Below are 14,108 nucleotides of genomic sequence, written 5' to 3' on the forward strand. Positions count from 1 at the left end.
ATAATTAAGTGAGTTTATGAGCTTGTTGGATACAATTGTATTTATATGTACCTGCAATGAACAATTGAAAATTGAAATTTAGTATACAATGCCTTTTAAATATGTCAAAAATATGAAATATTTAGGAGTAAATTTGACAAATGTAAAGGATCTCTAAACTAAAAATTATAGAACACTGTAAAAATGAATTTTAAAAGACAAATTAATGAAGAGAAATACTGCATTCGTGGGTCAGAAGAACCGATATCATGTTAATTTTCCCCAACTTGATCTACAGACTCAATTCAGTTAAAAAAATCTCAACAGGCATTTTTGTGTAAATTGACAAACTGACTCTAGAACTTAACTGAAAATATTTAGTACCCAGAATTGCTAAAAACAACTTTGATGAAAGATCAAAGTTGGAAGCCTTAACAATAGTTGATTTCAGAACTTACTATAAAGCTGTAATAAATGAGACATTGTGATAAAAATAGACAAACGAAGGGGTGCCTGGGTCGTGCAGTCAGTTAAGTATCTGACTCTTGGTTTCAGCTCAGGTCATGATCTCAGGGTCTTGAGATCCAGCCCAGTGTTAGGCTCTGTGCTCAGGGTGGAGTCTGCTTGAGATTCTCTTTCCCTCCCCCTCTGCCCCTCCTATTCATTCTCTCTCTCTCTAAAATAAATAAATAGATCTTTTAAAAAACAGGAAAATGCTTTAAAAGAACAGTATATAGAATGCAGATATAAACCGACACATATATGGATAACTGATTTTCAACAAAGCTGAAAAGACAATTCAGTGGTGTAAAGATTTTTAAAGATTTTATTTATTTATTTGAGAGAGAGAATGAGATAGAGCATGAGAGGGGGGAGGGTCAGAGGGAGAAGCAGACTCCCTGCTGAGCAGGGAGCCCGATGTGCGACTCGATCCCAGGACTCCAGGATCATGACCTGAGCCGAAGGCAATCACTTAACCAACTGAGCCACCCAGGCGCCCTAAAGATAGTCCTTTTAACAACAACAACAAAAAAAGAGACTTCTATTTATACCATATGCAAAAGTTAACTCAAAATCGATCAATGTAAACCCTAAAATTATAAAACTCCTAGGAGAAAACTTTATCGCCTTTGGTTAGGCAAAAATTTCTTGGGGCATGAAAGTCATGTGCATTGATTAAATTGGACCCTCTCAAAATAAAATCTTTTTTTTCTTTAAAGGACACTGTTAAGATAATGAAAAACCAAGCCACAGTTCAGAAGAAATATTTGCAAATCACATATGTAATAAAAGACTTGTGTACAAAATATAGAGATAACTGGGTTTTTTTTGCAGAGATGAAATATATAATTATTTTCTTTTTTAAATTATGTTCAGTTAGCCACCATAGAGTACATCATTAGTTTTTGATGTAGTGTTCAATGATTCATTAGTTGTGTATGGTAAAACTTATGAATAAGAGAACATAACAATAAAAAATGGACATAAGATTTGAAAGACCATTAAAAATATTTAGAGATTAAAAATAGACATATGAAGGGGCGCCTGAGTGGCTCAGTCATTAAGCGTCTGCCTTTGGCTCAGGTCATGATCCCAGGGTCCTGGGTTCGAGCCCCGCATTGGGCTCCCTGCTCAGCAGGAAGCCTGCTTCTCCTTCTCCCTGCTGCTCCCCCTGCTTGTGTTCCCTCTCTCGCTGTGTCTCTCTCTGTCAAATAAATAAATAAAATCTTTTAAAAAAAAATAGACACATGAAAAGATATTCAACATTAGTCTTTAGGTAAATGTAAATGAGATGCCATTAGACCCTATTAAGATGGTTAAAATGAAAAAAAAACTATGAAACAAAGTATTGGTGAGGACGGGAATTTACTGAAATTTTCATATACTTTTAGTGGGAATGTAAAATGTGATAGCCTCTTTGGAAAACACTTTGGAAGTTTTTCCTAAAAAGTTAGATATACCCCTGCCATATAATTCAGTCATCTCACCACTAAGTCTTTACCAAAGAGAAGTGTAAATATATGCCCATACAACAACTTACATATGAATGTTCATTGTAACTTGATTTGTAATAATCAGATAATCCAATGCCCTTCAACTGGGTAATAGATAAACAAACTGTGGTACAGCCATAAAAGAGAATATTATTTAGCAAAAAAAGAATGAACTATTGATATACATTGACAACATGGATAAATCTCAGAATAATTATACTGAGTGGAAGGAGACAAAAGAATGCCAGTCTGATTCCAATCATAAACAATTTTAAGGGGTACCTGGATGGCTCAGTCGTTAAGCATCTGCCTTCGGCTCAGGTCATGATCCCAGGGTCCTGGGAAGCCTGCTTCTTCCTCTCCCACTCCCCCTGCTTGTGTTCCCTCTCTCGCTGTCTCTCTGTCTGTCAAAAAATAAAATCTTTTTTAAAAAAATGAACAATTTTAAGAAATTCAAACTAATGAATTAAATGGAAAAATAACAGAAAAAAATAACTGAATTCCTGTAACTACAAATATTAATATGTTAAAAGTTGAAATAAATCTTTGATTTACAGAGAAAACACTAGACTCAGACATTCTTTTCAAGTAGTTCATATTTAATCTTAACATATTATTTCAACTTAATAAAACTCTTGAATAATATATATAAAATAAGAATATTTCCAAGCTCATTTATGAGGAAAACATAACTTTTATACCAAAAATCTACAAATCCATTTTAAAAAAGGAAATTCATAGTCCAATTTCACTCTTAAATATAAATGACAGAAAAAGCTACATAAAACAGCAAATCAAATCCAATAGTTTTATAAAATTCTATAAATGTTCTTAGACATTTACAGATAAAAGGAGAAAAAATATGTTCATTTCTTCATAATGAATTAAAAATTTTATAGAATTCAACAGAAATTCAAATCATGAATTAGAAACTTCTTCAATCTGATAGAATGTCTACTAAAAACTTACAGGAAATATAAACTCAAATGGCCAATGATAGAATTATTCATAAAAAAATATGAACAAAAATGTGATTGTAATGGAGATTCTAGTGCAATAAGACAGGAAGAATTTATAAATAATAAGGATTGAAAGGAAGAAATAAAACTATCATTATTTATAGATGATGTAATTGTTTTCCTCAAACTCTGAAAAGAATATACAGACAAATTATGGTTTACCAAGATGTCTGGATGTAAGAATAACATACAAAGGTCATTTGCATTTCTATACACCAGTACAAACAGACATACTTTACAATAGTAACAGATTATCAGATACCTAGGAATAAACCTAACAAAAGTTATATAAAAGAACTACAGGAAAAAAATTTAAAGTTTTATTAAGAAACATTAAAGATGGTAAATTCCTAGCTGGGGGGGGGGGGTCCTCAAAAGTGTGCACATTCGTAAAGTATCCGCTGGAGCCAAATGCCCCTCCAGAGTGCGTGCACTCACGTGCCCTCCCCCCCGGGGGCTGCGAGCACCCACTTCCACACAGCCAACCACAGGAACGGGGTGTACCCTTTGGGTATTTTGACCACCTGCTGGGTGAAAAGTATATCTCATTTTGTAATCACGACAGTGAAATTGAGCATATAGGAAAAAAAAAGAAACATTAAAGAATAGCTAACAAAATGGATATATTCCCATAATCATTGATAAGAAGACATTATCGTTAATTTCCCCTATTTGACATATATATTTAATTCAGTTCTAATCCTATCAGATATCTTCATGGAAACTGATGAATAGATTCTAATTATATAGAGGACTAAAGGGCCAAAGATAGCTAGGAGTCTTACGAGAGCAGGGAGGAGAAACTTTCTTAGGATTCAACATTTACTGTAGTTTGACACAGTGTACAACTGGCATGAGAATAAATCAATCAGTGGAATAAGATTGAGAGCCCAGAAGCAGACTCTTTTAACATGAGACAGTCTTTTATAAGGATCTGAGGTGACATGTCAAATCCAGAGAGGAAAAGTAAGTGATTTAATAGATTGAGCTGGAAAAGTACTATCCATAAAAAAAGAACATAGATGAAATTAGATCCCTATCCGGCAACATGTACATAAACTTTAGATGGATTAAGGACAGATAAAGTTAAGGGTCGGTCAGGAAGCTGAAGAACTATTAGAGATATGAAATAAAATATTTATTACAAAGTTTAAACTACAAAATTGCAGAAGCTGGGAGTTCTTTGTAAGAAGGTTTGTAAGAAAGAGAATGGTCAAAGAATCTGAAAAGAGTCATGTGCCAGAGGCAACAGAGAGGACCTAGTGAAAAAATTTGAAGGGCTTTTGCCCCTTCATTCACTAGGGGTCTTGAAGTCACTATAGGTCATAAGGACGGGTTGGGAAGGAAAGATGCATGCAAAACATCCCCTCATACTGTAATTTTGTGGGTGGCAGGCAGAAGAAGGTATGTAGATCCTTTGTCATGGATCTGCAGATGTGTTTGGCACAGGATAGGGAAATCTGAAGAAAGAGATCTAGCAGGAGCCAGAGGAGCATCTAAAATCCCAGACTTGGTTATATCATACCTATTTTAAAAACCAGAAAGAATTAGAAAGAGAAATTGAAAAACCCCAATTATCATAACAATCTCACGAATGTGACCTACAGAACTGATGAATTTGAATAAATAGAACATTCTCCCAACAAATAGAGAATATACACTCTCTTCATCTACAAATGAAACATATGTAAAATGTTGCTATAAATTTTTAAGTAATACATTCATATGGTATAAATTTAAAAGTAAAAAAAATCTCCCCCCCACTGTTTCTCAAACATCTAGTTCTCCTTACTTGAATGAACTGCTGTTACCAGTTTCCATGTGTTTGCACAGATAGTCTATGTTTATGTAAAAAAATATGTATGGATTTTTCCTCTCTTTTTTTCTAATATAAATAGTAACATAGTATCATTGTGTACCTCCTGATTTTTAAATTTTTATCTCTATTCTTTTAGTGGTTACTATTGGAATCACAACCTTGCACGCTTAACAAAGTAACATTAATTAACATCTCTACCTTTTTTTCCAATCTACATAAATATTGTAAAATCTGATTTGTACCATCACCCCTACTATTTAACATATTATTGCCAGAATTTTACTCTCCCTCCTAATTAGTAGTTTATTATAATGTCATTTTGTTCATTCAGAGTTTGTTTAGATTTACCTGAATTTTTACCACTTTCTTTGCTTCCAACCTTTTTCTTTTCATTTTATCCTTTTTTTTCTGGGATGAATTTCTCTATTTTTGAAGTACACATATTTTAGGAGTACTTTCAATGACGATCTGGAAACACACTGTGTTTTTCGGAATATGTCTTTATTTCTTTATTCCTGATGAAAAGTTTAGCTATATATAAAATTCTAGAATTACTTTTATTTTCTCTCAGCATCCTGACAATGTTATTTTAATAACTTCTGGCTTCCATCCTTGTAGAAAAGTCTCTCCATTTATTTAAATTTTCTTTAAATTGTTAACAGTTGTTATGAGTTTAATTGTGTCCCACCAAAAGCGTATGTCCTAACCCCCAGTACCTAAGGATGTGACCTTATTTGTATATAGAGTTAATACAGAAGTAATCAAGTTTTCATTTTTGAGGTCACTAAGATAGACTTAATCCAATATGACTGATGTCCTTATATAAAGTGGAAATTTGGATACAGAAAGACATGAACAGTGGGTAAACAATATGAAGACATTCAGATAGCCATGTGACTGGAGGGCTGTATCTACAAGTGAAAAGAACACTAAGGATTGCTAGCAAACACCAGAAGCTAGAAGAGACAAGGAAGGATTCTTTCCTGGAGCCATCAGAGAGAGCCTGGTACTGCCGACACCCTGATTTTGGACTTCTACTCTCCAGAACTGTGAGACAATAAATTTCTGTTGTTTTAAGTCAGCCTGTGGTTGGTCCTTTCTTACAGAAGCCCTAGGAAACTAATACAGCAGTGTTTTGTGGTTTGGAGGTGTACATGTTTTGCACATTTTTTGTTACAATGTATTCCTAGATTTTTCATGTGTTCTTGTAAGTGATAGAGGCTTTGAAATTTATTTCTAGTTGTTCGTTGCTATTCTTTAAAAAATATAGTTCATTTTTGTATGTTGACTATGTATGTATTCTGCAATCTTGCTAAATTATTAGTCTTAATAAGTTTTTTATAGCTTCCTTAGGAGTTTTCATTTACATGATCATGTTACTACTTGCTTTCCAATCTGTATGCCATTCATTTATTTTCCTTGCTGTATTTTACTGTAATGCAAGTGCAGTGTTGAACAGAAAGGGTTGGAGTGGGCATCCTTAGCTTATTCTTTGTTTTAGGGGGACTACATTCTATATTTCATAAGTCAGTCTGATGTGAGCTCTAGGTTTTTTGTAGATGCCCTTTATTGATTTGAGGAAATTTTCTTCAGACTAGTTAACTGAGGTATTTTATCATGAATAGGGGTAAGCATTTTCAAATGATTCTTCTACATCTATTGAAATAATTTTAAAATTGCATGTATAAATGAAATAACTCCATAAACCAATAACTAGAGTAAGCTAGAAATAGTAAGCTAGAAAGAAAAATTAGCAAATTAACCACTGTTGAAGAAAATTCCATTATAATTTTCTCTCAATCATTGATAGATCAAGCAAACAAAAATTTAGGAGAGATACAAAAGAATCAAACCATACAATTAACAAGTTTAATCTCATGGTCAAAAAAAGAACTCTGCATCTAATAGTTAATGAATTTATATTCCTGTTATATCCATGAAACATTTGTAAGGATTATTAATATATTATTTAATAATTCATTTTCTGACAAAGTTCAAAGACTTGAAGACTTGACAAATATAGGCTGTTTCCTTCAACACCAGTGTTACTCTGTCAATTTTTAAAAAAAATTAATAAATCATACCCATATATTTCAAAATTTTTAAAAATAGACATTTTTACTCTAATGAACATTTCCTTCCAATATTTATTCTCTCTGCAATTATTATGCATTATTCAGACAATGGTGTCTTAGATTTAATGATGTATAGTAAATATCTTATAGACCCAAGAAGAAAATACCTAGACCTGAACTTTAAATAATACACTGCCTATAAATATTTGAGTAATGCAGGAAAGTACTCAGAGGGGGAATGCTTATGTTAGTAAAGATTAGAAGGCTGAAAATTTTGACATATTCATCTAATTTAAGAGTTTAGGAAAAATAAATAAATTTAAAGTAGAAAGAAAGAAATCATAACTGTAAGAGTAGAAATTAATAAAGTAAGAAACAAATTTCTAGTTGATAAGATTATGGATCCTAAAAGTTAATCATTTGAAATGAATGGCAAAATAAACCTTGTGAAATTTATTGACAGGATAAAAAGAAGGTACAGGATTCAAATGGACACATAAAAGACACATCAGAAAATAAATACATAATACGATAAAATTATGAACATTGTAGCAAACACTGAAAACGAACAAAGTGAACAAATTCCTGTGAAAAATATAACTTACTAAACCTTGAGTCAATAAGTCATTCAATGTCTACTGAAAATAGAAATTAGTAATTTAAAATATTTCCATGAGGGAAACACCAGATCGTGGTAGTTTTATAGATGAGTTCCATCAAAATTTCAAACAACAGGTTTTTTTTTTTTACAGTCCTACACAAATTTAACCAGAGAATAAAAATGGACTAATTCTCAAGTTTTTATTATGCCAGTATAGCCTTGATCCTACATCAAAAGGTTAGTGAGAGAAAGGAAATTTTTAACACGTCAGAATCACTTGTAAAAAAAAAAAATGTAAAAATCCTTAATGAAATATCACTGAATTTAAGAGACCTTCCTCAATCTGATAAAATGTAACATCAGCAGATATCATTTTTAATGGTAAAATACTAGAAAATTTCTATTTAAAATCAGAATTTAAAAAGGAATGTAAAATTTAACTGCTTCTTTCCAGCATTGTGATTATCAGCATAGAAAGACAAGAAAAAGAAAGAAGAAAGACTTTAGGATTAGAAACATTGTCTATGGAGAAAAATCCAAATTGAACCGTATAAAATTTATTAGAAGTAAAAAGAGAGAGCCTTTAACAAGGTGGTTGGTTAACATTATTTTACAATAAAGTATTTCCATATATGAGCAATTAGATTAGTAATCAGAATTTTAACAGTATTTCTTATAGTAGTGGAAATGATAAGATACAAAGGATAAATCCAACAAATGTGGGAAATTTTAATGAGCGAAGTTAAATTTCACAGAAATTTAAATGGAGAATGCCTAGCTCTTGGCTAGTAAAACAATGCTGTACTACATGCCAAGGCTCCCTAAATTGATGTATTGATTCATTACAGTTCATATCAAAATTCCAGTAGGATGTTTTGTGCAATTTAATAACCTGAACCTAAAGGAAGAGCAAAGAGGAAAGATTTGAGATATGAGGGAATTTGCTTTTTGATATATAACAATATAATAACAAAGACAGTGAGTTGTTGGTTTATGGATAAATGGCCAGTACAAGGAAAAAGAAATAGATCCTAGCAGATAGGATACATTTATTTATGACCGAGGTGACATCACAGATCATTGGGGGAAGTGGAAATATTAAATAATGCCAAAATATGTGTTATACATATGGAAAAAGCAAAGTTGCATCCATATCTCAAACCGTACATAAACTCACTTCAAGATAGAAAAGGATGTAAATGTTAAAAACAAAATTTTTTTTAAATTTCAGGAAAAAATATGAGAATATCTGTGCATTCATAAGCTTAGGAACAATTTCTTAAACAAGACACCGAAAACACTACTTTTAAAAGAGAAGATTGATGCATTCAATGACATTAAATTAAGTACTTGAATTCATCAGGATGTTAAATGACAAGTTCCAAGTAGAGATAACATAATTGCAATATATTAAATCTCTGTAGAATTACTAGCAAAATAGATCGACTTCTATCAGGAACATAATAAGATTTGGAAGGAAGCAGCATTTACAGATCACATATACCCATCCACCCCCAACTCTATGCACAAACCCACACAAGACCACTCACAAAGGCCGATAAAATGAACTTCATTTTTTGCTGTTGTCATTCTTATTTTACACCAGAGGCAGATCTGATTCTTGACCAATACCAAAAGCATATAATCTTTAGGCCCTAGTATATCTGGCACATTAAACTATCATTACCCTGTCCTTGAGCATTTGCATTTACAAAGTGAAATCATGTTACAAGATGAGTAGCAAATCTTATGTCTCTCTTCAACAGCTTCATCTGTGGTATCCTTTTTTCCCCCAAATCCATTTAGAATGTATACACTAATTCTGTAAATCATTTCGTGCTCAGTCTTTTGGGATATTGTGTGGTAATTGTAGTTTCCATATCAGTTGGGGCTGTAAGAGTCTATGATTTGATTGAGTTTAAATTTTTTAAAGGCTTTGGAAGGAAAATAGCAGTGAACCCATTCAGTGGGACCACATGATCAAAACAGATCAGTGTCTTTTATGTAACCATTAAAAGGAGGAAAACAAGAGTTCCTGGCAACAGACTCTTCCCCTTCCCAAGAGGGCAGGGGTAAAAACAAACAAAAAGAGAAAAAAATGTATAGAGTATTTCTAAGAGGAAGTTGGAAATATTGGAGGGCATTTCTAGAACATTTAATTATTGCTACTTTAGACACCTTGTAAAACGTGAACTCTCAGTATTTTATATACGTTACAGGAAAGCATTTATTTTCTGATAACTGAATTTGGTCTATTTAATGAATAATGTATGGTGTAAGTAGACAGACAAAAGAAGTCATTTCTTGAAATAGCAACACTGTTTTCATTTATCATTAAGCATTTTCTGATTGTAAGGAAGGAAAAAATACTGTAATAAGGGATTCTATTGTATAAGATGTGCCTATTTTTGAGACACATGTAGGAGAAAAAATATATTAAAAAACAAATTATAACATGTTTATATATGTGATATATTTCATAATTAAATGTGAAGACAATCTGCTGTAACCATCAATTCAGTGCTATTTTTGCCATAGCATGATAAACATTTTAAAATTTTGTTATAGAGGTCTTTAATTATGTTAATTATTACTGCTCTGTTAAATATAGGCTAATTTCTTAGAAAATATAACAATTGTGTGTAATCAATACACAATTTAGATGTATTAATAAGTTTGTGGATGATTTCTCATTTTCTTTTCAAAGCAATGGAGGAACAGCTAAACTAATACTAAAAGGTAGATGGTTTAAGATGTCTTAAATTATACTTCTCCATGAGTGTGAAAAATGAAGAATTGGGTACATTTAATTTATTAGTCATGCATATTAGAAAAAGGCACATGAATGCTCTTGAAATAACATATTGTCTTGCTTTGAAATTTATATAGACTTAAGTACCTTTGTCTAAAACATCTGAAACTGACTTAACATAGCTATTTTTAACTTAGCTTTTTGTTCAATAGATTTTATCAATCAGCATCAAATCACATACATATATTATTTAATATTATTTCAAGCTTTAAGGCATTTAGGAAATTTATTTTATCCATTTTAAGAATAACTTATTTTAAGAATAATATCTTCACATTATGAAATATGTGTAAAAATAAGCATGCGCTTATAATGACTTTCCTTCTCTCTATATTTTTTATTCTCAAGTATTTCATTCAGATTTCTTTCATTTGTTTTTCAGGTTGATGAGGAGTTTTCTTTTTCCTTATTAATCAGCAATTTTAATTATTGCTATTGTTTGCTTCATAGGGTCAAAAAGAATAAGTGATAGTGAAGTCTCTGACTATGACTGTGATGATGGAATTGGTATAGTATCAGGTAAGAATTTCAGAATTATTTTATAGTAATAAGGAAGGGTTATTCATCATTATCTACCAGTAAACAGATTAAATAATAAATAAAATGAGAAAGAAATAACTTGCCTCTTTATCCACCCCCCCCCCCAAAAAAACAACCTTATGGCAGTTTAACCTCTTGAATAATTCCAGTTGCTGGATCTCTTGTATCAATTATTAAACTGAATATTCTTACTGAAATATGTCAGATAAGTGAATACTTCTAAGTTTTCGATTTTTAAACTACTAAATAATAAGGATTTCACCATAAATTTGAAGTTATTGTATAGTTGAAACTTCTTTATACTGCATAACAGTGTGAAAAAAAAAATCTTTTTGATGTCACCAACATACCCAAATATGTCAAATATTTGCACTTTTTGAAATTTTTTTCATTGTTGTCATGATTATATATCAGGCACAGCTTTATTTTCAAATTATGGTATTGTAGTTTAAATTTTGCCTGATTTATGGTTGGAAATTTATCTGATGATTTAAAAAATATGAAGATGATTTCAAATCCTCGAAATCTGTTACTATTAGAAAGCTGAAGCATCACCATATTCTTTTTTTTCATATTCTTTTTATCAACCTGAAAATCAGGATTATGGTATTGTGGTTTTTGAAATGTTATCTTTTCATAGGCTCATAACTTTAATAAATTACATTTACATAACTATCATGATAACTAAGACTTAAACGTTAATTCTATTAAAAAATACTTTTCTTTTTTTTTTTTTTTAAAGATTTTATTTATTTATTTGACAGAGAGAGACACAGCGAGAGAGGGAACACAAGCAGGGGGAGTGGGAGAGGGAGAAGCAGGCCTCCCGCTGAGCAGGGAGCCCAATGCGGGGCTCGATCTCAGGACTCTGGGATCGTGACCTGAGACGAAGGCAGACGCTTAACGACTGAGCCACCCAGGCACCCCTAAAAAATACTTTTCTATGTTTTCTTTTTTTTAATGTCCTTTTTGTTTTAAGCTCCATCATTAACAGTAGTTTCAATAGAGACTAAATGCTTCAATCAATAGTTTGTCAAGTAATTTGACTGTCAGCTGAACCAAATAATCCTATATTCTCTGTGAAATTGTTCCTAAGGCATTTCGAATGTGAATTGCATATATTCATATACACAGTACCTTCTTACCCCCCATGTTAACTAGCATTTTAAACAACTAACCTAAGTCTAGACACCAGCAAATCTGTTAGTACTTTCTTCCCCATATGCCGAGATTCGTTTCCAATTGCACATTACATATCTGTCAAATTCAAAGTATCTGTTACAACCGTTCAAAACCCTTTTAACCTGAACTATCAGCCTTCTCTCAATAATGAGCAGTTTCAGCTGCTTTATTTCATTTTTCCAAGTTTACAAGGCAGATGTCTTGAAAATTAACTATGCCAGAGGGAGTATTTCCCATGTGCTTACTTACTTCATTTATTCTGATAATTCAAGTCAGAGGTACTTTTTTATATTTGCATTGCTGATGTTATTCTTCAAAGGAAATAGAAACTTTGATTGATATTGAAATTTAGGGTTCTCAGGGAAGCGACTGCTGGCATGGATTTTGTGCCCCAGGGGTATACTGAGTAGGGAAAGAATGGTGTTGTACACCAACTATTCTTTTTTTTTTTAATTTTATTTTATTGTGTTAATCACCATACATTGCATCATTAGTTTTTGATGTAGTGTTCCATGATTCATTGTTTGCTTATAACACCCAGTGCTCCATTCAATACGTGCCCTCTTTAATACCCATCACCAGGCTAACCTATCCCCCCTCCCTCCTCCCCTCTAGACCAACTATTCTTTGAACCAGTTGACTCACCCCACAATGCTAATAAAAGGAATATATATATATAATATGAGATTATAGCCACTTAGAATGTTAGTGTTATTTTCTACTCTGACCTGAAACAATATACAAATACATGTAAATAATTTATTTTCCATTGGGAAGGTAGAGTGACATTTTAATAATTAACTCTTAAATGTCACATATAATATTCTGATATCCTAAGTTAATTACCTAAATTCAATACTCATTTTTTATCACTTCGGAGTAGCTCTTCATATTATTAATAATGAATATTTTCTTAAAACTCTTTCTTTTTAGTTTTCATGAGACTGCATTATTTGAATTTTCTTCTTGTAGTAACTCTTCCTCCTTTTCTCAATAGTCTCCTTTAAACTCCATAGTCATATCTCTTTTCTCTATATATATTCCCTTACCTTGGATTTCAATGATGCTCCTTTTATAAATGCCTCTCAAAACTATTGACAGTTCTAATGCCTTTCCCAAGATTCTTTTCCACATGTGTAACTGTTTGCCTATGAGACTGAAAATACTGTTACCTCCTCGTCTCCAAACTGGTAAACCTTCTAAACTTCTCTCTTTGTAGTATACTTTTTTTTTTCCCCCAAAGATCTGACATTTGACACTTGACACACACACACACACACACAGAGAGAGAGAGAGAGAGAGAGAGAGCACAAGCAGGGGGAGGGGCAGAAGGAGAGGGAGAAGCAGGCTTCCCACTCAGCAGGGAGCCCGATGTGGGGCTCAATCCCAGTATCCTGGGATCATGACCTGAGCCGAAGGCAGATGCTTAACCAACTGAGCCACCCAGGCACCCCTTTGTAGTATACTTTTAACTTCCTGGTGGGCTAATCAAATGTTAAGAGTCATTTATTTCTTCCCTTTTTTTGCTTTTGTATCTGATCACAAATTGTTGGTTCATACTAGAAGGTCCCCAGACTCCATTGTTGGACTTTTTTGCTGTCTACATTCACTACTCTAGTGATTGCATCTCTTTAAAGTCCCATACCTTCATATAGCATCTGTATGCTAAACTTCCCACATGTCCAGTCAAAACCACTTATTTGTATTCTAAATTTTTATTTTCTACTGCCCACTTGACATCTGTGCTTGGAAATGTAGCAGTTATCTTCAGCTTAACATGTCTAAAACTGAACTCCTGATTTTTCCCACCAAAACAAGTTATTGATGGTAACTCCATTCTTTTACTTGAATTAAAATTTTACATTTGTTCTTCTCCTACTCTTCCTCCTATGTCCAACATCAAATCTTAGACAAAATCGTCCCAGTGCCTCTACCTTCAAAATATCTCCAGAATCTGATTATTTTCCATGTCTCCATTGCTGTCGTCCTGGTTCATCTCTTGCCTGACTTACTGCCTTTCTCCTTTCAGTCTGTTCTCAGCATGGCAACTGAAGAGATCCTGTTTAAAGAAGATAACTCCATAAGGG

The 14,108-nt window shown here is 32.5% G+C and overlaps 1 protein-coding gene across 37 annotated transcripts in view; it reads left to right on the forward strand.

Annotated features, from left to right (window-relative positions):
* Nucleotides 1-14,108, forward strand: part of RIMS2 (regulating synaptic membrane exocytosis 2) — a 595,628-nt gene that overhangs the window by 354,553 nt on the left and 226,967 nt on the right. For all 37 annotated transcript variants that reach the window (XM_021688297.1, XM_044914274.1, XM_021688308.2 and 34 more), the window contains one exon: nucleotides 10,750-10,818. In XM_021688297.1, the coding sequence (XP_021543972.1) occupies nucleotides 10,750-10,818 (69 nt within the window). The remainder of the gene's footprint in view (nucleotides 1-10,749; nucleotides 10,819-14,108) is intronic.

Source organism: Neomonachus schauinslandi, chromosome 4 (genome assembly GCF_002201575.2).
Source record: "Neomonachus schauinslandi chromosome 4, ASM220157v2, whole genome shotgun sequence".
NCBI classification, from domain to species: Eukaryota; Metazoa; Chordata; class Mammalia; order Carnivora; family Phocidae; genus Neomonachus; species Neomonachus schauinslandi.